Source organism: Pocillopora verrucosa, chromosome 5 (assembly GCF_036669915.1).
Source record: "Pocillopora verrucosa isolate sample1 chromosome 5, ASM3666991v2, whole genome shotgun sequence".
Lineage (NCBI taxonomy): Eukaryota > Metazoa > Cnidaria > Anthozoa > Scleractinia > Pocilloporidae > Pocillopora > Pocillopora verrucosa.
This window is the reverse complement of record NC_089316.1, coordinates 21,022,658-21,048,194: the sequence shown is the minus strand read 5'-3', so window position 1 is coordinate 21,048,194 and position 25,537 is coordinate 21,022,658. Positions and strand designations below refer to the sequence as shown.

The following is a 25,537-nucleotide window of genomic DNA, read 5'->3' as shown; positions in this document are numbered from 1 at the left end:
ATTCAGTCAGACAGGGGCTGTGATATGGGCAGATCTTTTCTCCGTCACCTCTGAAGTCGAATTCCCTGATAACACAAATAACTTTCTCTTTCAAATGCTACATAATCCATTACTTACCTTGCTTTTCGTTCGGCTCTTTCCTACATCATGTTTCGTTAATGACTTCACAGTAGAATCTTCGCCGCGCTTATTTTTTACTTTCGAATCGCCTTGTTTCGTTGCCTTTCCAGCAAGGCTAAAGAACGATCGAGTATCCTGTAAAAAATATGTAATTATAATTGAAACACCGGTTAAAAGACTGCCGCTGAGAGCTAAAAGGACTCACAAACCATTTTAGTATAGTGACATGTTCACATTACTCTCCTACATTTCGCGCCATCTTTGAAAATCTCCTGTACTTTAGTCAGCGGTCACTAACCTAGCTAGCCTCCAGACTCCTGCTATTTCTCTTCCGCTAATTTTCCGAGAAAAACAATAGGTCATTAGATAAACATAATTTAATTTTAATTCACGGAACCAAATGAAAGGAGCTGCAAGGCGAGGGAGGTTGAACCACGTGCAGTTGCCCAACAGGTTGCTTTGAAAATGGCAAATAGATCCGCGGAGAACACTTCTCAGGGGTACGTACTCTGTTGTGGATGTCGATATTTCCATGAATGAATGCGCCCCAGATTCGCGCACGCTCCTTCAGTGATTTGGTTGTTTCGTTTTGCTATCGTCTCCTCGAGGTATATTGTTTATTTATCGAAAAATACTCAAAATTCGCAGAAACTTGCAAAAGGTTATTTGAAGTTTTATACGCTGTCATTCAAAAACAATTTCATTTAATATAAAATGACTCTATAGGGGAAAAAAAAACAAAAAAAAAAACTACGCATAAAAGTTTTACCGATTGGACTTGAATGGAACAAACGTGGTCGTGTTACGATTGGTGCGTATTTTCCCAAAGTTAAAATTACACTCGTTTCTAAATTGTATCTGCTTGAGTAGTAGCAGATGATGGAGTTTATGCGCAGAATTGGATACAACTGAGTCAAAGAATTAACGTTTGTAACAGTGTTCTTTGCGCCTGTTTTTCAAAGATCTGATGCCATGCAATGCATTTAGTCTCTATTGTAAAACTAGAATCGACCATATTTCCGGAATTTTTTAGGGCTTACTGTAAACTGCCAAACGAAACGAAACGAATTGAAAATATGAAAATCTCCGTGGTGTTCTTTGCTGAATCTTCACTACGTTCGCGAAGAGATCAATCTTCTACTGTATTTATAGGAAGGACTGCGCAATTTGGCCATAAAATGCAAATCTATAATTCACATCAAAATTCCGTGAGGCTCGAGCTGTGCAATTTACAAGTTGTCAAGTATCGATGTTCGTAGTCGATAAATAATTCGATTGCGTGACATGACACCTTCCCTGAATAATATCGCGTGACTAAAGTTGGTTTGCAGCATGTTTCTGATTGAAAAATTAAAAAAAACAAAGTTTTCGTTGAGGTTTCAGTAATAGTAACGTTTGTTCTGTTATCATTTGTATGATTTGTGGACTGAACTGACCGATTCATCCTTAAGGGGGGCATTGGGATGTGCTAAAGAATTTCGGTTTTTCGGATTGGGTGTTCACTGCAGTTTGCAAATTTTCCGGTTTTCGTCAAAAATACCTGTCTAATGGGCTACGGATTTAGTTTCCGATGAAGTTTTCGGATTGTCCTATTTGAATTCCGTTTTCTCTCCGATCCAAGCGGTCATTATGCGCCCCCACTGATCTCGAATAGCCGCGAAACCTCTGTATGCTCCACATGTCAACACCGTATCGGATCGATTAGGGTTTTGCGATCTGGGATGTGAACGTTTATCGGTTTTGACTGTTTAGCATGCAGTTTTCAGTTCTGGTCGAATTTTTTTTGCGGTTTTGCGGTTGTGGATGATTTTTTTCGAAGGCTTTGAGGTTTCTAATAGACCCTCTCATACTTCCATACAGTGGAGTTGCACACGGATTCTTGCTTTGCAAATTGAAAATCTCTCTTTCTAAAAGTACAGATCTTCCCTTTTGTTCTGTTCCGTGTCTTAAATTACAGTAGGCCTTGTTTAGTTATTTCCTCTGAAATGGTATGAGGAATTCTTTTAATTTTTTCTTTTTAATTTTTCTGGAAATTAAGTGCTGTTGTCTTTCTCATTTCACACTTGAGTTTGGGACTGAAAATGAGGGGAATGCAGGCTGAAAGCTGGGGTGTCTGTGCCAGACAGCTTGATCCTGCCTTTGTCTGCATTATCATGTATTACCTTTTTAATTTTCCATTCCAGCATGAATTTTTAATGTTCTGTAACACCTTTTTTTCTTCTTGAATACTAATAATATAACACATTTATTTTAATCCAAAGATGTCTTTGTAATTCTGTTTTTTGAGACATGTTGATGGATTTTCAGTCTCAAAAATTATCAATTTAGGTGCCCCATTGTTATCAAGGAGAGTCTGTTTGATCTTGGCTGTCTTCCTCCAGCTGTAAGTGAAATACTGAAGTAACTTTCATGAAATAGTGATGACAAAATTGTTTACGTGTTGCAATGATTTGATTTCATGTCCTCCTTCCAATCAGCACCCCCTCTGGAATAGGGGCCCATCTCTCCCCTGTTTTAAGTCAGAAAGGTTGAAAGGTGATACTGTTTTGCTAACACTTCACCTGTAATTTCATGCTTGCATGATTGATAATAATTATTACATGTATTATTATTATTTTTAAGCTTGTCATTATTTTTATACTGGCCTTTGTCAAGCAAAGGGTCAAATGTGGACTTCAGAACTGCAATGGTTATCCTGGTTTGCTGATGTGAGTACAGAATTGATTAATAGAGCAAAAAGTTCAAGGCTTATACTGAAGGTCAGCAACATATAGTCTGATCATTGCGTACTTTTAAGTAGTTGTACCCAAGTCTAAGTGACACCCAGCTACATGTACTTTTTTTAAAAAAAGTTGCTACTTGTAATACAAGGCATGGGGATGTGCTGCTGGTCTGGGTGGCATTTTCATGACTCACTTAGCTATAATGGAGTTACATTTTCAGTAGAGTTACAAGAGTGGGGACATTTTCATGATTCGGAAAATTTTCATACAACAAAGTAAGGATTTACAAACAGGAAGTTTCAAATTAGATTGAAATGTACCAGAATGTTAATGCACTGAAGATGAGAAGTAAAGTGTTCTAAATTCACGTAGACAAATGTGTTGCTTCATTTTAGGATCATGACCTACTTAAAAGACGACTCACTTGGCAGATGGGGTGTATAATTGGCCACAGGGTAGACTATGATGGGGCAGGTTTTCTGAGAGGCCGCAGCAGTACATACACAGCAAAAATTGACCCAAAAACTCTCTCACCCCTGATCTATCAGAAAATTGTGCCATTTCAGTCCGAATATAAACACAGTGCAATAATATGAGGCATTCTGTTATTGAATGGGTTTAATAGGAGTGTACTTTTAAGTGAGCTATTAATTGGTGCCACTGTTTAACTAATGTTCATGTGGTTTCCTTTCAGACCATTTGATTTTTTAAGTGGTTTTGGCAACAGATTCACCATTGCTGTTATGTTTGGAGCCACTTCCAGCACATGCCTGAATATGTTTTTACAACCAAGAAATGGAATTTTTCAGATGCCTGACCCAGCTGGATGGGTGCAGGGTGAGTGGTCATACCATAGCAACCTGATTTTGAATAAATTGAGTGTTTGTTTGTTTTGTTTTGCTTTTTTTTCTCTCACTGTTAAAATCATTTTAAAGACTATAGTAAGTATAGGTTAACGCAGTTGCCATGGGCCAGTATTAGTTTATGAACAAATTTTAATAATTAAGCTTACACAACGTAGCCTCATAACTATACAAAATAGTAGTAGTAACCCATCAAGCCAAAAAAATTTGGATGTATAACCATATGACCATACAAGGTGCTAATTTTAACATGCGTGGTCAACTGTACTGCAGGCAATTGCCAATGCCACAGCTTTGTTTAGTAGTCCAGTGGTCAGAGCACTGGGCTCCAAGTCAGACAACCCAGGTTCTAGTCCTGGCCGGGGCAAGGCGTTGTGCCCTTGAGACACGCAGGAAAAAAAAATGTGAGCTCTGCTTTTAGGCTTGGCTAAATCTATATATTATTGGTTATATGGAATTCAACATACAGTTTAAACGACTAGGAGCAAATACATGTATGGTCAGTAGCATTTTGAGGCATTTGGTTTGTGTCTCAGCCAGTGTTTGTTGTGTTCCGCAGAGTTTGCAACAGTACTGCTGTGGATGTTAGGACCTTGGGGCCATCCTCATCCAGCAGTATACCTTATCAGTGCATGCATTGTTCCACCATGTGCCCATGTTGTGTTTGCTGTTTTATAGCATGGGATTCTTGTCCTTGAGGATGGTGTTTCTTGGTGTTTCCTCCCCTCAAACCTAACTGCTGGGTTTCTTTTGGCACTTGGGTAGGCCTGCAGTTGGGTGTTCTAGCTCCTTGAAGTGTGACTGTAGTTGCAGCTCCTGGGCCTCCAGTAGCCTCCATTTGTGATTTTGTGTGAACTTGATATTAAGTTATTTATTTGGAATATTTAGACAGGCTGGCTCAGTTTGGCTTTTAAAAGCAGGTTTAAAAGTGGGCCTCTATAAATGATAACAATGACCACACTGGGAGCCACATTCGTTACTCTTTGTTGAAGTCTGTGAGTTGTTTTACTAATTCACTCTTAAGATCTGATTATTAATTAATTCTCCCCTCTAGATGCTGCACATTTACATATTCATCAGTTATGAGAACTTTTCTGTTAGATCAAGAAAACATAACTACCAGATTAGTTTGAGTATTCTCATTGCCTGTTTGCTGGATAATCTAAGGGTATTATAGGGAGAAGTTACCTTCTAATCATTTCTGGGAGTTAAAGGGTTAATGTCCCCTGCTTATAACCAGCACAGAGAATACCCTGGTTTGCTTTGAAGGAAGGAGAGTATGGGGCCTATGGTTTATCATCCTTAACCAAGAAGACTAGAACATCTAACCATTTGCAGATGTTGTATCAGAGGTAGCACATCCTCCTCAGTTTTTTTAAGACCCTGAGTGTTGTTGTGGTCTGGGACTTGAACCCTCAACTACCAACACAGTCATAACACCTTCATGATGTAAAAAGAAATGACAAGGATGCATCCAAACCACTTGCTAGATACTTCAATCTCTCTAATCATTCTGGGCAGCATATGGCACTTTGCAGCCTTTCCCTACATCTAGGCAGTTCGGAGGGCCGCAAAACTCCAGAACAAAAGTTATCTTTCAAATAAGCACTCTAAAGCCCCGCAGTATCAATGAACGATTTTCAATTAACTAATTTATTCTTGTTTTCTTGTCACCATATTCCCATCAACAGCATAGCTCCATTTTCTGCATATAAATATATACACACACAACTCACAATTCCTCCAGTTGCTCTGATGAAAGGCTATTGCACTTGAAATGTCAGCTTTTAAACTCTATACAGTGGCCAATTTACATTATTAACTCAGTCAATAACACTAAATTACCCTGTTATACTCTTCCACTGATGCAGCACCACAGTTTCTTTAGAAACTTACCCCTTTACCTGAACAGCAGTCCAGCACTCAACATGAGCAAGCAGAAAATATTTCCTCTGTTTTAATTAGTTTTTCAGAATATTGTCACTGTTCTTGTGTACGGGATCCTGTTCTACCCATTTTTTGCCTGTCTGACAACTGACAACAGACTGGTTGGGTCCTTGCTGGGTTTTCTTTATGTTACAATCAGGTGAGCTAGCTATTACTTTGTTTATGAATACCAATTTAATCAGACTGTGAGTTTGATTTTTAATAAGCAAATACAGTTCTCAGAACTCTACAGTTGTCAATACTTAATTCAAATATTATTCTAATGTGGAATGTTACTCTTGGCTTTGAAATAAGTGATGTTTGTGTTAATTTTGGACCATGTTTTGTACACATGTACTAGTAAATAGGGAACACAGTACAGCATGGCTTACAAGTGAAACAATAGACTAATTTGGTTCTCTCTGCTTATAATTAACCCTATCAGCCCTAGAGGTAGTCAGCATGTAAGTTCTCCTTCCAGTAATATTGCTGACTCATTCATTAAGAACATGAGAATAAAAAAAAGATTCCCAACTCAAGACGCTCTGATTACAACATGAATTCTTCTTATCAGTACCAAAGGAAATTTAAAGTGAAGAGTCTAGAGAATATGGATATTGATGTTAACCCTTTAACTCCCGTGAGTGACCAAGACAGAATTTCTCCTCACAATATCAATACAATATCAAGTAGACAACTGATGAGCATAACTGCACTTATGTGGAATCTGTAGCATGAATTAACAACTCCACGCCTTTACAAACATGATCTTTAATACGACGATCTTTAAGACGTTGGTTGAAACTAAAGAAAATAACAAACTAATTGACAAGGAAAGCAAACCAGGGTATTCTAATTAATTTCTTAGATTCTTCTTCAAACTGGGAATAGAGTTTCAGTGTATGAAGTACTTGAAGGTAAGGATATGAAAGAATCATTAGTGAATCGTATGTTTTTAATACTCGGCTTTTTTGTTTTTGTTTTGATATTTCTCAAAGTGATATTTAACAAATCAAACACAATTCTCATTGGTCTGCAGCCTTATTGGTCATAGAAATGATGCCAACATATTCAAAACTAAAGTGAATCCACAAGGGGTGCTCAAGTGGTTTCACCACAAGTAGTATTTCTTCAAGAGTATAAAGGGGGTGGAGGGGGAGTTTGCATAGAGTATAAACAAGGGACTGTAGAAAATTGACTTCCAATAGCAGCCAATGAGTGTGTATGTGTGTGTGTGTGTATGTGGGGGGAGGGGGTGTGTGGTCAATTTAGTCAATTTATCATATTAAAGAACCAAAATCCTCCTACCTCTCCCCCCCACCCCCCCTCCAGGTGATGAATAATGACCAGCCCCCATTTAGCTATTTATTCATATATATTTTTTATTCTTTTATTCTATTTATTTATTTATTCATTTTTAATTACTTTTTTTTCACTAAGGGAGAGTACCAGAAGGAATTGTTTTACCTGACATATCTGGGGTCAGTTCCAATCAACCTTTGCCTTGCATTCATTTGGATGAGGTTCGGTATCCTGCTGTATCGTGAAGTGAGAAAGAAGTGGTTCCCATCTGGGAGAAGTGTAAGTCACTTGTGAGCAACACGGCGCACAGCAGTTTAACATCGGGCATGCGCGAGGTGATCAATTCTGGCTAGCCGTGCGCCAATTTCCGCCTTAAAGGATAACATAAGAGACAAACGCTCTTTCGCAAAATAGGCGAAATAAAATTGCAACGCTCCTAGATGTCTGCAAAAGGAAGCAAGGTACCTAACGATAATGTATATCGCTGAGTTGGAACGATATATCGCCCGAGGCAAAACTTTTTTGAATGGTTCAATACTATTTCGCAATTGTCTTAACAACAGCTTCTACCTCTCAGAGCCATATGACAAGTCCAAGTAAAAAACAACCAAACTTCCTGAAACGCGGGAAAACGCGGGTGACAATATCCTGATTGGTTTTTAGCTTTGAATCTGATTGGTTAAGAGAGGGGTGCGAGTTTTTCTGGACCAATCACAGAGCGAAGTAAAGCATAAACAAGCGTTTGTATGGCACGATATTTCGTCGATGAGTCGTGATTTTCGCGGTGATCGTCTCACAGTTTTGTACGCTGGCTATAAAAAGCTGTCCAAGGATGGAGACTGGGGAGGAGTTACCGCTTGCTCCCTCTCTGTACTTCATATAGGGGTAGGGGTAACTGTTGTTAGTGTTTGTTTGGAAGCTTTTACTGCTGACAAAATAACATTAACTTTTCTTCTTTTCTTTTCCAGGGTGGCGAGGAAATCCGCGATACACGTTTGGCCAGAGAAACGGAGATCGCTCACATGAGGGAACTCCTGTATCCAGGATCAATTTCGTAAGCGGTTAAAATTGATAATCTAGCAGGGTTGGATACCAAACTCTGACAATATCCTACATATGAATTTTATTCAGATAAATTGTTGTAAAATGGGTTTTTCCCACAGTAAGATTATTCGCATAAGATCTCTATCGCCTGACAGCTTATGAGGGAAAAGCCTTAATCGAAAATCAAGCACAGACTTCTCAGGAAAATAACAGTATTCCCTAAGCAGAAATCAGCCGGGCATTAAAAACTTAACCGCAAGACATGGCCCTTTATTTTATAATCTGTACATAGGCTATTCACGTTACGCACTGTATATCACTAATTAGTATTGAATATCAATCTCGGATTGAGCTTTTTAAAATTAAAACTATGAAATGAGAGTTGACTAATAGTGTTGGCGAGCTGACATGTCGGAGAAGTGACCGGGTACAGAATGCATCTATCATCGTTGTGATAGAGAGTTAGTTTTTTTAAGGGATTAGCCTGACACTATACGGTTGTAAACAAAGAGGACAAAAACACCAGCCTGTCTTGTTGCTAAGTTTTCAACTAGTTGTTGGTTTATTCTAAACCAATAAGATTTGTCGCCTGTGATTTTCTCTGCGTTGATAGATTCAGACATCGCACTCATAACTGCTACGCGTTATGTAATAACTAAGATGGTGACCGGTCAAGTCGCCCAAAAGTCATCTCGCCCGGAGTCATGTCACCCGGAACCAGAGTCATGTTGCCTGAAATTCATAGTCGCCCGAAATTTTATCGAGTGTTTAATCTTGAAGAAAAGTAACAATGGCAAGGAATAAACTCGTAAAATGTTTTCGTCCGCTAACCTATGGGAATATGAAGTAAAACAAAGACTCAAATATCGCTGTTCATTTCAGCGTTGTTCGTTGCTACGAACTAAACTGCTCATTCTACGATACAAATTCTAGTAATTATAAGCGGAACTTTCAGTTATCAGAATTTTCCACACATATCAGAAAAATACATCATTTCTCTTATTTTTATTTATCGTATAAAAAACAACCTGAAACTTTTACAGCGGTTTTTTTGTTTATTGCTAACCACACGAATAAAGCTTGTTAGCATCATTTCCCTTAGGATCAGACGCGGCATAAATTATCGCGACTTGTTCAGTTGTTCCTTGTTTCCTCGGCCGGTCGCATGTAAATTTTGTTCCGGCTAACTACATATAAAGAGGTTAAATTAATAACAGCCACCTTATTCCGAGATAATCAGCAAGCTGAAACACGAGATCGTTACGCATACGCAAAAAAATTATATAGTGAGCCTTCATCCTTGTATCGAGTGCGGAAATGAAGTTCGACCACGCCAACAAGCCCTTCAGTGCGACGATTGCGGCTTTTGGCAGCATCGTATCTGCGGGACTGGTATCGACCAAGCCACCAACTGTTTGGCAACAATCAGAGGAAGAATAGATTGGTTGAGCGTTGCATGTTCTCTTGCGGCATCAAACCCAAGTGACCAGGTCCCCGCCGCTGAGAGCACAAGAACCGACTTCGCCCAAGGTACGGAAATTTTAAGACCACTGTTTGTCCCTGAAATAATTTTATTCTTGACCAAGAACTTAACCTTTCTAGCCCAAGTTTTATCTTGAACGTTTTTTTCCTTAAATGAGTTTACGATAAAAATGCGGTTTTATTTTTGCTTTGCAGATCTTTCTCCAGAGTATCCGCCTTTCTAACTACTGATTCAGCTGCTCCACCTAGAGTCCTCTGCGTGCACCGTCCAAGTTCGACTCGTCAACGCCAGAAAACTTTTGCTCGCGTTTAGGAAAATAATGATATAATAATAATAATTATTATTATTATTATTATTATTATTCTAGTTTAAAAGGAATAGTTTATTTTATCACGATAAAAAAAATCAGATATGTAATAAGTTTTTTTTTTTTTTTTTTTTTTTTTTTTTTTTAATGACGAACTTACCTTAAGTTGGCATTTGAATTTGTTTTCAAGGGGTGGGTGTCCTCGCGTGTAATTAGTTTTAAATGCAAGCAATAAATATGGTTGTATTGATGCGTGTCTGAATTTACCGCAACATCACAATCTTGCTTGGTAACCAGGTGATGATTCTTGAGCACGTGCTGTATTCAAGACGGCGGCGTTTTCCAATGTTCCAATCGTGATGATGTGAACCTTCGTTCGAAACAGAATGCTTCCACAGACAAAACAACAACAGTTAGAACCATACTGTAGCTGGTATCACTATTTTTTTTTATTTTCATATTCTGTTTTAGGATTACTATCTCCGTGATATCAAACAACAGCGAAATAAACAACCTGAGTTTCACGAGTCTGCATTCTACGAGTTTCTTCCTTGCGATTTACCTAAAATTTTACTTTCCTTCAAGTTTAAACACTCGATAAAATTTCGGGTGACATGACTATGAATTTCGGGCAACCTGACTCTGGTTTCGGGCGACATGACATCGGGCATGATGACTTTCGGGCGACTTGACCGTAAACCACCTAGATACTACGCCCTGCGTGGTTAAAACCCTACCGTTTATTGTGCTGGTTAAGCCATCTGCTTTGTTCTAAGTTATACTACCAATAGACCCCAATTTTTATTGGTTTACCAGCGTGAAAACCCACTTGGGATGTTAAAAGAACGCGGGAAAAATTTGTTAATAAAGAGCCTGGGGCGAGTGATTTACAAACTTTTGTCGTGTTCTCCCAACAACTCAAGTAGGTTACTATGCCGGTACACCGATAGAAAGTTCGGTCTGTTGCTCAAATAAAAATCTTGCTCTCTTATTTTTAATTAGTGAAGGATTAGCAAAGCCAATCAAACTGCAGAACTTTTGACTAAACACTTTTAGATTTATACTTGAATCTTTAAATTCACTCATTGCTCTTTGTGATTGGTCTGGAAAGCGTTCCAATCAGTCTTGATTCCTTTGGCCTACGTGTAAGGCTGTCATGTTCGGTTGAAAAGAACGTGTACGTAAAGAAAAGAGCTGCCATTGATCACCAACGATAACATAAACGTGGGATTGATGCCTACATGAGTGATGAATAAATAAAGTGACATATTTCTTTCGTTTTTGCATAAGCTTATTCAGATGATAATGATTTTCTATTTACTCGGGATCGGTGGTATAATTTCTTTTTGTGTTGCTTCAAACAGGGGGAATATGGTTGGATTTAACTGGTTTTCAACGCTGCTTCGTCTTTTCTACAAACCAAGGAAAGGTAAAGATGTTTTGTTGGCGCCATGTCTTTGAGCCACGAACAGGAACCATTTGAATAAGAAGATGATTTAAATGACACCCAGTCGTTTGTTGTTAAAATTTTTTTTAACTTTATCTGAATTTCGCTTTTAGATTTCAAATTTTCGACGCAATTCATTTCAACAACTTTGGTTAGCGCTTTAATGATCCTTCAGGTGAGTTGGATAATTTTTATCGATTTAACTATTGTATATTTGCTTTCGCTGTTGGTAATACTGTGATGGCAGAATGATTGATTGACTGACTGACCGTGCGACTTGCTTACGGAGTGAATTACACTATCTCCATGTTCATCGTCACCGTGGTCATAGTTTATCACGCTCATTACTGTTTTTGTGTTGGATTTCTTTTCTCATACATACCTACATACATAAATACATTTTATTTCTTACAGTCGAGACAGATTAAAAGTTTCCAGCCCACAGGTAGCTCGAGTGCCATTCGCTCCAATTCTGGGAAAAGAGTGCCAGCGGTCGAGTTGACAATCAAGAGCTTTGTTAATTTTTTAAAATTTCTTAGAGGCAGAAGATCGGGTGTGATAAGAACGGATCTCATAAATATCGTGGAAGAGTTTTTGAATGCTACAAAGTGCAAATCTATGTCTGAAGTCAAACATCAAACTAGCTGTAGGTTCATAGTTGGAGAATTTTAATGGTAAAACAACAGCATCAGTACATAGAGGAATTACATGCCGGTACTCTCTTCTAAAGTGTTACGTTCTACTCAGGTTTTCATGGCAGTTCTTTCCCCAATGGACGTGATTAGAAGGGTTTATATTGAAAAATACAAAACTCATGGGGACACCAGCTCGGCTAATTTTGTAGACGTCCTCTTTGGTAAGTTTTTGTGTCTGTAAACAAGAAAATAGCTTGTTCCAGGTGTTCAGTTAGAAAACCATGCGTGGAAGTAAAATTCCAAGCACGATGCTATCGACGGAGCGAATGAAAGAACGTTTGGGTCGGGTCGAAAATAACTGAACAAGGGATTGGTAGTAGGGAACACGACCTGGCTAAAACCTCCCGGCTGATTGCCACTCGACCCAAATCTTCCTCGAGTTTTCTACCCAAACCTCCTGTGGCGTTGCAGTTGTGCCTTCCGTTGTAGCTATATCCTCACACCTAATAACCAACAGAGCGTGGTTTTATTTTTCCAATCAAAGTGCGTTGTGATCTTGTTTTCTGCGAGTCACTTCCCAACTTGGGGAGAGAAGCGATGCAAAAGTGTGACAAGATCGTAAAGATTTCCTCGCTCGAAGTTTGACAATTTCAAAAGGTGTAAATTCTTTAAAATCGATCCTTAAAGTGGAATAAATCCTATGGACTTACCGTAGCCATCTTTACACCGATTTTCCATTTGATCAGTGGATTCTAGAAAAACGGGGTAAATTCTGTGAAATTCATCCTTTAAGTGGACTACATCCTTCTGACTTGCCGACATCACGATCTTTACCCCGATTTTCGATTTGATCCTTGTGTGAATTTGTCATAAACGGGGTAAATTATGACAAATCCACCCACAAGTGCAATACACCCTTCAATGATTTAGAAACTGTACTTAAAAAAAGATGTGTTTAGGTGATGGGATCGGGAAAACGAGCATGGCTCAGGGGATAGTCTATATTCGTGAACGGCTACCGTACTGGCTTTCATGTGATGTACGTGCTCACAAGTTTCACGTGAGGAATTTGGTTTTCAAAGATCATTGTCTTTCAGATCACTGAGCTTGAAGCGCTCTGCGGAATAACAACAAAGCGCTCTAGATCTGTGACAGTATAAAATATGCGGCTAGCTGTAACAGCTGAAATCAGTTTACCGCAATAAAATCACAATATACTAATTCAACTTTTTTTTAATAGAGGGCTCAGTGCGATACAGCAAAAACCCACCGTCTTCCAAATAAATAACTGAAGGTCAAACTTCTGTGTTTGAGGGAAGACTTCGTGACGCAGACAAATAATCACAACTTTGACCTCTCAGTCGATCTCACCTCCGACAGATCAGGGTGAAGCGTCAAAAAAGATATAATTTTGCGTCGACGAATCATAATCTATGATCTTCAACGATTAAAGAAAAATAAATGAACTATGATATGACACCACATTGAGCTTTTGTCTTAGCTTGTGGGTAAAATGTTGTCATCGCAGGAGTCGCAAGTCGAGCAATGAAGACTGTAAATAAAGCAAGACTGCAAATTAAGCGTGAGCAATAACGTATCCCTTAGTCGAAAATCGCTTTGTTATTTACGCGGCAAGTTGTTCTTCCACGTATAGGTTATAACAACGATGCGATCAGACGGCGTTAACGAAGAAACGTTAGAATTTCAAGGGAAGTAATGTGTGTGTGAGAGGCCAATGATCTGGTTCGCAATGACCATGCGGATGAAAAGTTTTCCTGAAATCAGCAGGAGGTTGTTCATCCGTTGTTGCTGGAAAACACTGGTCAAATTTTCCGCTTATCCCGACCCATCCCGACCCCCTTGAATGTGTACTTTTGCTTAGAGATAAAGCTACAACGGAGTCTCTTAACCAGTCCCAAGCTGCGTGTTGCTCGATAGATCACAAAATATGATTGGCCACTGTATCACATTACGTCAGAGGACATATCTACAATAAGGGGGCATAACTATTACGAACGACAGATGAGTAAATAGACTTGGTTGGATGGTAAATTTTTATGGTGATTTTTTTTTTCTTTTTTTCAATTTTCTTTGCAGGCGGGATAGAAGCAGGACTTGTCTTGTCTGCGGTCATTTCTCTTTTGATGTTGCTTCACTTCATGAAATGCCATCGGTGAGTTTTCACCTTAATTTGGAAACGCTGAAGCTTTTCCTGAGTCAGTCATCGTGTTCTCAATTTTTTATTGAGGAAGACTTTTCGCTTTTACGGCTTCCTCCACATGTAGGTCGTTACAAATTAAGTGTCAGGGGAAAGGTGATGAAATTTTATATATATATATATTTTTTTTTTTTTTAATTTAATATCCTTACACGCATTTCTGCTTGATGGTCCTTTTCGTATTTCTTCGTTATTGTTTTTTATTATTTTTTTAATCTTTTTTATACTGTTTAAAAAATAAAGTATTCCGTGGCAATTATGCTCCCTTGCAAAATAGAGTTGTTGTTGTAAACGATTTCAAATCCAAGGCGCTCACGTCCAACGTTTAAATTTTTTTTTTCAGAGAACACGTGCTTCAGTTGTATCAAGGGCAAGCAATATATTCAAAGGACCTGCTCTTGACACCTGCAGCTTCAGTGGTACGTACTATGGTTAAGTGACGGATAATAGGAAGTTTAAGAAACGACGACAGCGGTTGGTTAAAAAATGAACTTATATTTGACCTACGAATCTCGCGATACTCTAAAGTCATGTACTTTCTTCCTCGCTTTCAAAATATCTCGAAACTGAATATGGAACACAGCGTTAAATTAGAAATGGAAGTTTTAAAAGAAATAGCCGTCGCCGTTCACGCTCAACAGACAACGCAAAGTTGGGTCATTTCACGTTGTTGTTTTGCAGATTTACGCAAAGAAATTTACAAAGATTTTTTTTACCCTCGTGCACAGCCGTTGTTCTGCTTATCTAACGTTTTGTTTCGTTTCGTTCCCGTTCCCGCTTTGATTTTCTTAAACTGCCTGGCTAGTCGTTGTAGTCAGGATGGATCCTGGAACAACAAATCCATTTTCTAGTCTTCTTGATGCTTTTCAAATAAACATCAAACCCTGTTCCTTACATTTTGCTGTTTCTCGAAGAAAAAAAAAGAAAAAGAATAAAATGAGCCCTGTCCCTAACAAGTGCCCTGTTTCGATTAAGCACCCTTCCTTGAAGTATCAAACGTAGGTTAGCGCCCGGGCGCTAAATCGAATCATTGCTGTATGACAATAATGATGATAATAGCACTAATATTTAAGATACTACTACTAATAATAATGACAATGATGATAATGATGATGATGATGATGATGACGACAATAGTTGTGTTGGGGAAAATGATAACCATAAAGATGATAAGGATAACACAAGAAAATGACAGAAATATAATGATGATGATGATAGGGAACGGAAGATTTTCAAGAACTCTAGACCCGGAAATATGTGTGACTCCTTGGTTGGACCGTAAGACTTCTGTTATAAAATTTGAGAGTGAAGATTTTGTTGTTGCCTTTTTGTTTCTTTTTATCCCTGCTAGGGAAAGAGTCTCCGATATTCTGGATATCAGATAGCGTACACATTGCTTGGTATAAGAAAATGAATTTGATGTCACACAGTATCTTAAATGCTAATCTTCTGTTTGTCCCTTTCTTTGTTTGAATGATCGACATCAGTATCTGAGCAATTGCCACCTACCCCTCCCCTAAGCCAACAACAGTCAACTGATAATAAGTTAGGGTTAATGTTGGGTTAGTGGAGGGGTAGGAGGCCTTGTTTGAACATGATACAAATCTACTAAACAAATACGCAATAATAGGGATTTGAAATTCTGAGGATAAAGTTTGCGTGGTCCTTTAAGCGGGCTATTTAACGTTTTTTTTCCTCGGTGACTTTCATTCTCTAGCAGAGTTGTCGCGTTTGAATGAATGTTTACCGTTGATTCATGAAACGACACCTTTATGTTGTCGCCAAAACTTAAATTTGAAGAGATTCAGATTGTTTATGATTTAACCATAGTTGAGAAGCAACGCGGTCTTTAAAGGGAACTAATAATATTTCATGAACCTGCAAATTTTAATTTATTGTTTATACTAGCAGGTGGGCTCGTAATTTCGCAATGCTCTTGGTACAAATGTGATCTCACCATGAAGCTCTTTGATGTTTTATCTTCGTTTCTTTTGTAGGCTTTGGCACTCTGACAATTTTTCTGTCAACTTTGGTTGCTGCTCTGGCAATCGTTTTCAAATCGAAAGAACTGCTCGCCCCGGAATTATGGAAACATTTGAAAGAAACTGGAATTGCTATTTTGTAAGTTTTACCGATGTATATGTTGTATCGATTTGAATCTTAAGAATGAGAGTTATATGATTGTATCACATTGTTGTCTTCTGGTTATTGTGATCGTTGTGGGCGTACTGCGTAAAAGGCGGGAAAATACGAATGATCAAATCACGATTTGTTCAAGTTTTGAATCTGATTGGTTGAGAAGGTGGCGTGAGCTTTCTGGACCAATCACACGGGCAAGTTAAACAAAATCACAGCAATCCTCGATTACCTTCGACACTCAATTGAAAAATACTCTACTACATGAAGAATGCAACTCTAAAGATTGTTTAAGCATCAAAACAAGATACAGTAACATATTTGCAGGATCAGGATTTCGTGGCTAAGCTGGTTTTATAATTATAATCATAATTTCATAATTATAGTGAGACTTGAAGGCTTTTCGAAAGACGCAATCTAGTACTCATGGGATGTTGTTTTTACAGACCCACTTTGGCCTTGGCTATTTTTCTGATGTTGTTCCAGTTGTTTCTGACACATTTCGTCTTCCGGTACTCGAATTATCCAAACATCACTGTCACAATTGATAATAGGTATTGTTGTATATCATTCTGAGCTGAATCTCTTGTTGTGTGATACGCACGCCCTGAACAACTCATCTACTCATTACAAACACGTGCAGGCATCTATGACTAGTACTAGGCTTGACAGAGTGCAGTCCGATTCGGTCCGTAATTAATCAAGTGATTGACAAAATTATAACAGTGCGCATATAACGCGTATAGTCAAATAGGCATGCTACGTTGAATGGCCAGTTACAAGCATAACGTAAACTGTACACTGTCCCTTTAGTGCACTAATCAAAAGTATAGCAAAATTCGCGAACGTGATTAATTATCACCAGCCCGATTTGAGAACTAATAGGACGGTGTACGCGTCATGTGTGTAATTGGACAGTGTAAGAGGATAGTTAAAGAGAGAGTTAACACGTCATGCCAGGGTAAGTGGACAGAACGCGTCGTGTGCTGTTGTCTCGCATTTTGCCGAGTTAACGGTTGCTTTTTTTTCTTTTTCTCTTTTTAATGAAAACGTACAACCACAACCGATCTCTAGTTTCTTTCTCAAATTTTGTTACGACTACTGACCGAATTGGCTCGGTCCTATTTGGCTGCTGATGACCGATGGCGTAGCAAATTTTATCATTGTGTTGATTGGATATGTCATATGCTACTGTATGTTTAGTGGTCAACTCACGCCTTGCCGAGAGAACGTTCAATACAAAGCTGCGGTAGATTAATTGAACGTCGACACAACAACTCATCGACAGAAACGTCTCTGATGAGAAGATTTTTGCCATATATCTTTGTTATCATTGTATGTGTGTTTATTGTTGTTGTTGATGTTGTTGTAGTGGTAGTGGGTGTTGTTGTTTTCGTTGCTGTGATGGTTGTTGTTGTTGTTGTTGCTGTAGTTGTGGTCGTTGGTTTGTTGTGCGTTGCATCCAGGTTAATTAGTAATTCTCCTAGATTCACATCTTGCTTATGGGTCACGAAGCTTAAAATGCTCAGCCCGTATCGTGTACACTTTATTTTTGGTCTCTTTCTCTCTCTTTCAGGCGGCTATTCTCCATCATGGCATACTTTTTCTTCTTCTATAACATAATTCTTGGACTTTTCTCTGGTTTTGTGCGAATTCTAAAGGGCATGCTTTTAGGAGTGATTTTCATCTCTCGTATCGATCGTACATCACTGATGCAGGGTTTCCAGGCTTGGGACAAAGGTAAGGAGCACGCACCCAGTACAAGCAATTTATAAGTGGCAGAGGCTATGTGAAGGGAGATATACAACATACAGACCTATGATGCTGCCATGTTGTCACTATTTCCTAAAACAACTTTTAACCAATGAATTAATGTTTGTAAGACTTCTGGGACAAAAGGAAGGTCGAACAGAAATTCCTCAGTGATAAGATCCAAGAAATTGCCAAGAACGCAGCAAACGGTAGTGGTTTAGTAACGATTTGTAATAGCTTTACGTCTGATTGTTCGAAAGAGTTGCACGAGATTTATAGAGTTGTCATTGTGCTAACGAAAGCATAACCTATGGGATCCTGGACAACCTTTGACTCTAACTTCAAATATTGTTCATTTTCTTTTCAGCTTTTGTCGCATACCTTGGTTTTGTGACTGTGCTGGTTGCCCACAGCCATCCCGTGATGCTGGTATTCTGTCAGTTGCTTATTGACAGAAAAAAAGATCACCAGCCCCCGCAAGACCGTAAGTAAATAGTCTCTAGAATCATGACTCGGCTGGGATGATTCTGATTGGCTCGATTGATAAACGGACAGATGAGCGTGCGCACAAATGGACGGACAAACGAATGGGCAACTGTGGCTTAGACAATTGGCAAGTTTGTTTCCTTTATAAGATCAAAACACAGCGCTGTTTATGCACTGGCAACGGACACTCAGCAACCAATCAGAACATTAGAAATGATCTTTTCACAGAGGGCAAGAAACGCATAATATTCTTTTGTTAAGCGTCGTTATTAATGTCAAAAACGTGGAAAATTTGGCAGAAAATGTACCCCATTCCCCAAGTCAGATAAGAAGATAAGACAATTTGATAAGAAATGGGTAATATTGAGAAGAAACTTACGATGCGAGCTATGTTCGGTTGGTTACTATTCATTTCATATCCATTCTGTGATCACGCGGGAATATTGAAAGTTAGTCTTTCTTCTTTGCCACTTTGCACAGTTTTTTGAGGAACTAAAACGTATCGCGCTGACTGTTACTTTTCAAGCCGAACTTTAAAAAAACGATTGTATTCTGGGTGATATAGAACAGTTTTAAGGCTTTTCATGAGGAGAAAAAGAAACATCCCTACGTGTGTAATCTTTATTTCAACTTGAGTCTGAAGTGCTTAAGTACTCCGTTCTTAACGTTAACATAAGTTTTCAAGTACCATGTTTTAAGACATCTATTTTGTCGCCGGATCTCCGACAAAGCCTGTATATTGTAGGTTTGGCATTGAGGTAGGACGCTCTGAAGCTTTGTAATATTTGTTTTAAATGACATTTCGTTGCCATTCCAAAACAATAGTAAAGGAAGTAAAGACATTTTGTCTCCTTTCTTACTCAAAGTACGAAAGAAATTTCTCTCTTTTGGCCTATTTTCTCTATTGCTATGATTCCTTTGTTGTCATGAACTAATTTCTTGAAGGGTAATTAACTTGAAATACTCGACGAAGTCCCTCCAGATCTGGTCCAAACCTCTCAAACGCAGCTTATATTGCCATTCCTCTCTCTTTGTCTTTCAGGCTTTATGCAGGAGCCCCGTCGGCCGCGCATGTCTCAAAAGGCTGTCAACCGCTGGTTCCTGGCCGTGACTCTCCTACGCAACCCATCTTTTATCAAGTACCGCCGCCAAGGCCGCCATTTCACGGCATCTGTTGTGACTCTTGGAAGCGTCAACTTTGACGTTCCAGTGTAAAACTTTGAGACAAACTCAGAAGGAAGACCACCGTTCTTTCTTTATGGTTCACTTTTCCGGAGATCTGCTGTAGCTTGGGGTTAAAAGTTTCCCTCGTTTTTTACCACAGTATAATACAGTCTGTATCTTGGCGTTGTTGTTATTGTTGTTGTAGTTGTTTTTTTTTTTGTATTTTAAATTTTTTGAGTCAACATGTTACTCCTCTAATGAAAGCTACTCTAAATTCTGGGCTAAACTTTATTAAACACGTAGATTGTGGTAGAGAAGTGAGTAAAGAAGCACACAAAGTACTTATTGAAAAACAATTTAAAATTGTGGATTTTTACTGCTGGCTTCGGAAATGGGAATTACATTATCTGGCAAACATGGAGAGGCAGATGGTAACATTTGCATTTTAAGACGAAGTTTTGGGAAATCTACTTCTCTTTAAACGATAATGGATTCTAAATATTGATTAATTTTCTTTGGTACATTTGAATTTGATGAGTTTTTTTTAAAGATAATATATCGAGTATTGAAAAGTAATATATACAAAAAGAGCAAGCAGTTTACGTTAGGCTAAAAGCCAAGTATATAGGAAGGAAAAAAAAGAGAAAAATAATAAATAAATATTACAGTTTGCTTAGGCGTTTTAAGCGGAAGTTTTTGGTTTTTTATTTATTTTTTGTTTGTTTGGTTTTTTTGTTTGTTTTGTCGTTGTTGTTGTTGTTTTTGTTGTTTTCCTTTAATTATTATGAAAGTAAGAAAAGTAAAAATTGGCGCACGATACCAAATAATGTTGTGAATTTATGAGGTCCGTGATTGGGGGAAAGACTTGGGAAGGAAGGTGTGGGTTTGGAAGTGGGAAGCAAAGAACCAGTGGCAATAAAAAATACGTAATTGACAGACAGCTGTGAGCATTAGCCACACGAGTGCTTTAGCGAAGGCCGATTTCTTTCACACGTGCGAATATATTCATATACGACTAGCGAACTCCAACATCGTGAAGACCTCTGATCTTTCTCCAAAAAAATTAGCGGAAGTGGAAAGTGAGGTGGGAGTGAAATATTGGATCGGTGGGACTACCGGCGAAACCGGATTTCATTCAATTTTGTTTGCTCGTTTTTATCCGCGCGGGGATCCCGGTCGAATTCCCACTGGCTCCCGGGTACAAATCTCCTCACCGGCATCCCGAGAGATACTGACAGGTGTCCCGTGGGAATCTGGACGGAAACTTGCAAAAATAGCGACGTACACTTCAGAGGGTAACGACATCAAGGAACTCGCCTTTTTAACTCGTGAATTGCGCGCATGCGCAAGAGCGAGTTATAGATATGATGTGGAGAATGGCACTCGCTCGCTCGCTCAATTGGTCGATTCCTGTAAACTTTTTTTCGATTTTAGGCTTTTGAGTACATTTGATAGTTTTTGGCGAGTAATAAACAAACGAAATGGTGACCTTTGTTGCTAAGAAGAGTGGTGGGGTGAAAAAGAAGCCGATGATAATCTTACAAGAGTTTATTATTTTCGTTTTAGTTTCAACAAGCGGCGTCAGCGACTGGCAGGCGTGCGATGATTCACACTGAAATAAGAAAACAACCTTCGTTTTTCATAAAATTGTAATTTACAGTCCTTGAACCTGAAAACGATCCGAAGATTCATTATAAATATCACTTACTCCGAAGCGCTCGGAGTTTACAGGTGTAAAAGCTTTTTCTGTAATGGTGTGAGATTGGGGACAAAATCGATCGTTACATTTCGTATCGTGTGTTTTTTCTGTGTGAAGCAACAAAAGGTGCCGTCGTTTTGTATTTCAACGTGTTTGGATTACGATCACCCAGAGCATTATGGCGCAAACGCTCAAAATACTTACAGACGCATACACAAGTCGCATTGTTCGCGGCCAATCGACACTAAAAGATGTTACTGAGCGGTAATTTTGGACCAGATTGAGTCGCGAACGCTTGAAAGCCATGAAAGCCTTGAATGCCTTGTATGCCTTGTATGTCAAGTATGCCAATGTATTAGTTGAAAAACGTAGACTTGTTGTAAAAAATGCAAAATCTGAACTCTGAAACCAAACTGCATATACTCTATGCAATCTATTGAACAACACTGCTACCGTGAGACTGAAGAACAAACTCTAATGGTGCAAACTGCTTGTGAAGAAAGGCGCCATGTTGGATTCACTTGATGCCAGGGAACGTAGCTACGATAACAGTGCGAATGGTATTAATTTCACGATCAGAAAGGTGAATCTTACGTTTGTTTTCATTGTAGTTGTATTGATATTATTTTTTAATAAATACATGATCCAAAATCCTGTGTTTTTGTGTATAATGTTATTATGTTAAGTATTGTTTACGCAATTGTCTTGTCACAGGCGGCCCAAGCTCACGCCTCGAGAAGAAGCCAACGATTAATTCATGAACGCATTACGCGTAGTGTGACTCGGTTTTAAGTTACGAGAGGAACCATTGAAAATTTGAACACGTTATAAGGAATAGTATAGGCAACGTAATATGGTCGATTTACAACGATAAATATTTCGAAATATGAACATTTTTCTCGTAAAATCAATAAAACTTACTCATACCCTGTGTATCCCTTGTAGTTTCTGGCGATTTCTGCCGTTTTAAGCTTGCTTTACCATCACTGGTATTCACGTCATCTACTTTTATTACGTTGGTAAAATCTGTACAGACATCACATCAACCAACTCGCGCACAAAGTAAGAAGACTACATTGAAGGCTTGAAATTGTATTTCGATCGATTTTCATCAAAAAATGGGCCAGGAAGTTTCCACAATAGTGCAAATAATCGTGAAGGCTGATCGCGGAGAAGCGATTGCGTGACGCTCGGTAAGCTGTAAGATGACATGTTATTATATACCAGGCGTAAAAACTCTTCAAATTCCCAGTCTGCATTTTGTACCACTCTGCAGTCTGCAGTCTATATTTTGTATCCGGTCTGCTGTCTGCATTTTGTACTAACAAGTATCCGTGGCACCAATACAGTTTATTTTTGGTTACATTTCTTCGTACAACACACTTAATCTACCACAAAATACATGTGAGTGAGGTAATTTGACATTTTGGTTTATTTTTCGCGTTAATACTCTTCTTTCCTTTTGTAAGAATGTAGACAACTTACAATGTTTCAAGTAATCCACCCACCCTACAAAAAAAATAACTCTTGTATGCATAGCATGCCTATGTTTTGAAATAGGTGTATGCCCTTGGCCAGACTTGAGCTCACTATTTCAGTATACTAGTCCGACACCCGTAGTATCACTACACTTGATTCCAAGGATCCAGAACCATCCAGGTTACCCTGCTCACAGTGTCTAGTTTCAATTGTAATGCCTTCTTATCCCAACGTTACTTTGTTTCTTTGCTACATCAGCGAACACTGAACTACTATGGGTAGGTCTTCCAGTGATCACGGAGGCAATTTCACTTGGCATCGCTGCTGGAAAAGAAGGATTACAAAGTTATACGAGTGATAAATAATAAGAAAAAAAATTCAAAGGTTTCTTCTTGCTCTTCTCCTTTTTATTCGTTGCATTTAATACTTTGTTTTTTTTTTATATATATTTTGGGACAAGTATCATTTCCTTTGCTTTCACTTCTTCGAGTTTAGTTGCTGGCTTTCCTCGACTAACAACCTGATCTGGATATTCGTCACCTTTGTGGCTTTCACATAAGTTGTGAGTTTATGATTAGTGTTGCTGAATGTGATTGGTATAACTGGACTTAATGCTGCCACAGACTTTTTTCTCTGCTCTTTAAAAAAACAAATTAAGTATTTATGATATGACCCCCCACAATATTTACCACTTCCCTTTTCCTACTTACTCGCAAAAAAAAGTGGACGTTGTTGCTGTTTGCAGGGTTGCTAGTCAATTTTAACATAATGATCGCCTTCAATTGCGAGAAAAACCTCTCGAGACAATGTCTTCACAGGCGTAAGATAGCTTCATAAATTCTCCAACTTTTACTACATGGCATGAAAAAAAGAAATTCTTCCCTCTCCTTGTTAATGTTTTCTCACTGTTTCACATTGATATGCCAAGATATGTTTTTCGCCCAAAAATAATTCATAAAAAAAACCCTTGAAAAAGATGAATGGAGCAGGAAAAGTAGGAGATGTTGAGTTTATAAAATTTAAAATGAGACTTCACTTGGCGTGGTTCAGTCAGTTTAGACAATTTTGTTCGCGATTTCTTTGGTTCATTGTCAGTGTATCGAACCTCATAATCTCCTGGTTAAGAGTTGTTTTCCCTGTAAATGACTCCTCATCCCACCCTTGTTGCCAAACTAGTAACGTCTTTGGCGAGGATCCTCTCCTGCTTTGGCTATTCAACAACCATATCTAAATAATTTATTTATTTCTATTGTATTCTTCAGGTCAACATCATGATACTCGTACGAGTCATAGAGAAGATGACCAATTTGTTGCAGCCAACAGCGGAAGACAAGCATTCTCAGCGGTAACATTCACAACATAAAACTAAAACGAAATAGTGGAAAAGATTACCATGTCCTCCTGTAAAGCAATATTCGCCTAGCCTACTCATTCCTTAATCAGTGAAGCATTGCGATATCTAATAATGAAAATTCATTGTCAAAGGAAATTAATTTAATGCTTTGTTTTGTTTTTTTTGTTTTTGTTTCTTAACTCCTAGACTTGGCATCAAAGCATGCGTAGTAATAATTCCTCAGCTGAGTGTCACGTGGCTATTTGGTCTCTTTTCGCCTAAACACAAAGCTTTTGCTTACCTCTTAACCATACTCAACGCTACTCAGGTCAGTGTTCGATAGTAACTCTCAAAAATCATTCGATCTCGATTATATGTTTTGTTTTCTAACTACGTAAGACACTATTACATTGCTTAGATGGTATTTTTTGAAACAGTAAAACCAAAAAGCTGTTAACTATGCAAGAGAAGACAGATTTCTTCTTTTTTTCTAGGATATGTAATTCCCCTCCTTCTTAAATTTCTTTTCATACTAACAGAAATCTTACTAGATATATGACCAATTTATTTTAATATTGTGAAAGTAATGATCTTAAAATCATGTTTATGCTGCAGGGTTTCCTGATTTTCGCTCAACACTACACGCGAAACAATCAGGTAAGAGAAAACATCAAAATGACTATACACTAACTTCATATCATCAAATTTTTGGGTTTAAATCAATATCGGTGGAATGCTAAGAACCATATTTCATGTTGCTTGACTATCTGCAGATCAGAGAGGGATTCAAAAGAAAGATGAACATCGTTTTTCCATTTTCTATATGAGACAACTCCAGAGGGGAGAGCTCACAGGTCAATCCAAGTAAGGTTGGGGATGTATGGGCAGCTGAATTGCAGTCTTGTGCTGAATTTGAATCGAAATCGCACTTAATTCAAATAACTAGATCCAGCTAGCCGGAAATAATAGTCAATTAGTTAGTACAATCACTTAGTTAAAAGCAATGAGTCGGTTGTGATCGGTCTGATTTATGACCTGCAAGTAAAAAGACGTCATTATATTCATCTTTGTTTAAGCGCTTAACTAGTTGTAGTTGTAACCTGTCTTTTTCATGATTATAGGTTTATTTTCTAGGCTATCAGATAAATTTGCCGACAAGATTTATCGAAATAAAATAATAAATCTAATCTGTAAATTTTAATGGCTTAGTATGTTGATGACTGCCCTTCAAATAAGACCACAGTCTGCAATAGACGAGGCGGGTATTTACGCCAAGAAATCAAGACTCTTCTTTCTTTAAAAAGCACTCTCACACGCAGCTTTAATTGAATGTATTTACCTTTGATTCGCGCGTGCTAGCTTGCTGCGCTTACTGCATGATTGTTTCATGTTCGAAGTTTCACTTATTGAGTTTGAAACT

General features: G+C 38.4%; 1 protein-coding gene and 1 pseudogene across 7 annotated transcripts; both read left to right on the top strand.

Annotated features, from left to right (window-relative positions):
* Positions 1 to 474: 474 nt before the first annotated feature.
* Positions 475 to 20,472, top strand: LOC136276762 (stimulated by retinoic acid gene 6 protein-like). 7 transcript variants are annotated; one of them, XM_066166823.1, is made up of 19 exons: positions 475 to 620; positions 2,449 to 2,503; positions 2,743 to 2,828; positions 3,571 to 3,680; positions 5,672 to 5,792; positions 6,501 to 6,549; positions 7,073 to 7,213; positions 7,903 to 7,988; positions 11,133 to 11,197; positions 11,329 to 11,390; positions 11,963 to 12,071; positions 13,936 to 14,023; positions 14,412 to 14,487; positions 15,420 to 15,468; positions 16,066 to 16,189; positions 16,651 to 16,758; positions 17,781 to 17,944; positions 18,324 to 18,440; positions 19,485 to 20,472. In XM_066166823.1, the coding sequence occupies exons 1-19, from the start codon at positions 586 to 588 to the stop codon at positions 19,655 to 19,657; spliced, it is 1,818 nt and encodes a 605-aa protein (XP_066022920.1). In that variant the 5' UTR covers positions 475 to 585; the 3' UTR covers positions 19,658 to 20,472. The 7 variants fall into 7 exon arrangements, with proteins under 7 accessions (XP_066022920.1, XP_066022917.1, XP_066022918.1 ...); XM_066166820.1 differs by having other exon boundaries at positions 3,538 to 3,680; positions 19,485 to 20,467; XM_066166821.1 differs by having other exon boundaries at positions 3,538 to 3,680; positions 13,948 to 14,023; positions 19,485 to 20,465.
* On the top strand, positions 19,998 to 25,073 carry LOC136280790 (adhesion G-protein coupled receptor D1-like; annotated as a pseudogene).
* The last annotated feature ends 464 nt before the right edge of the window (positions 25,074 to 25,537 follow it).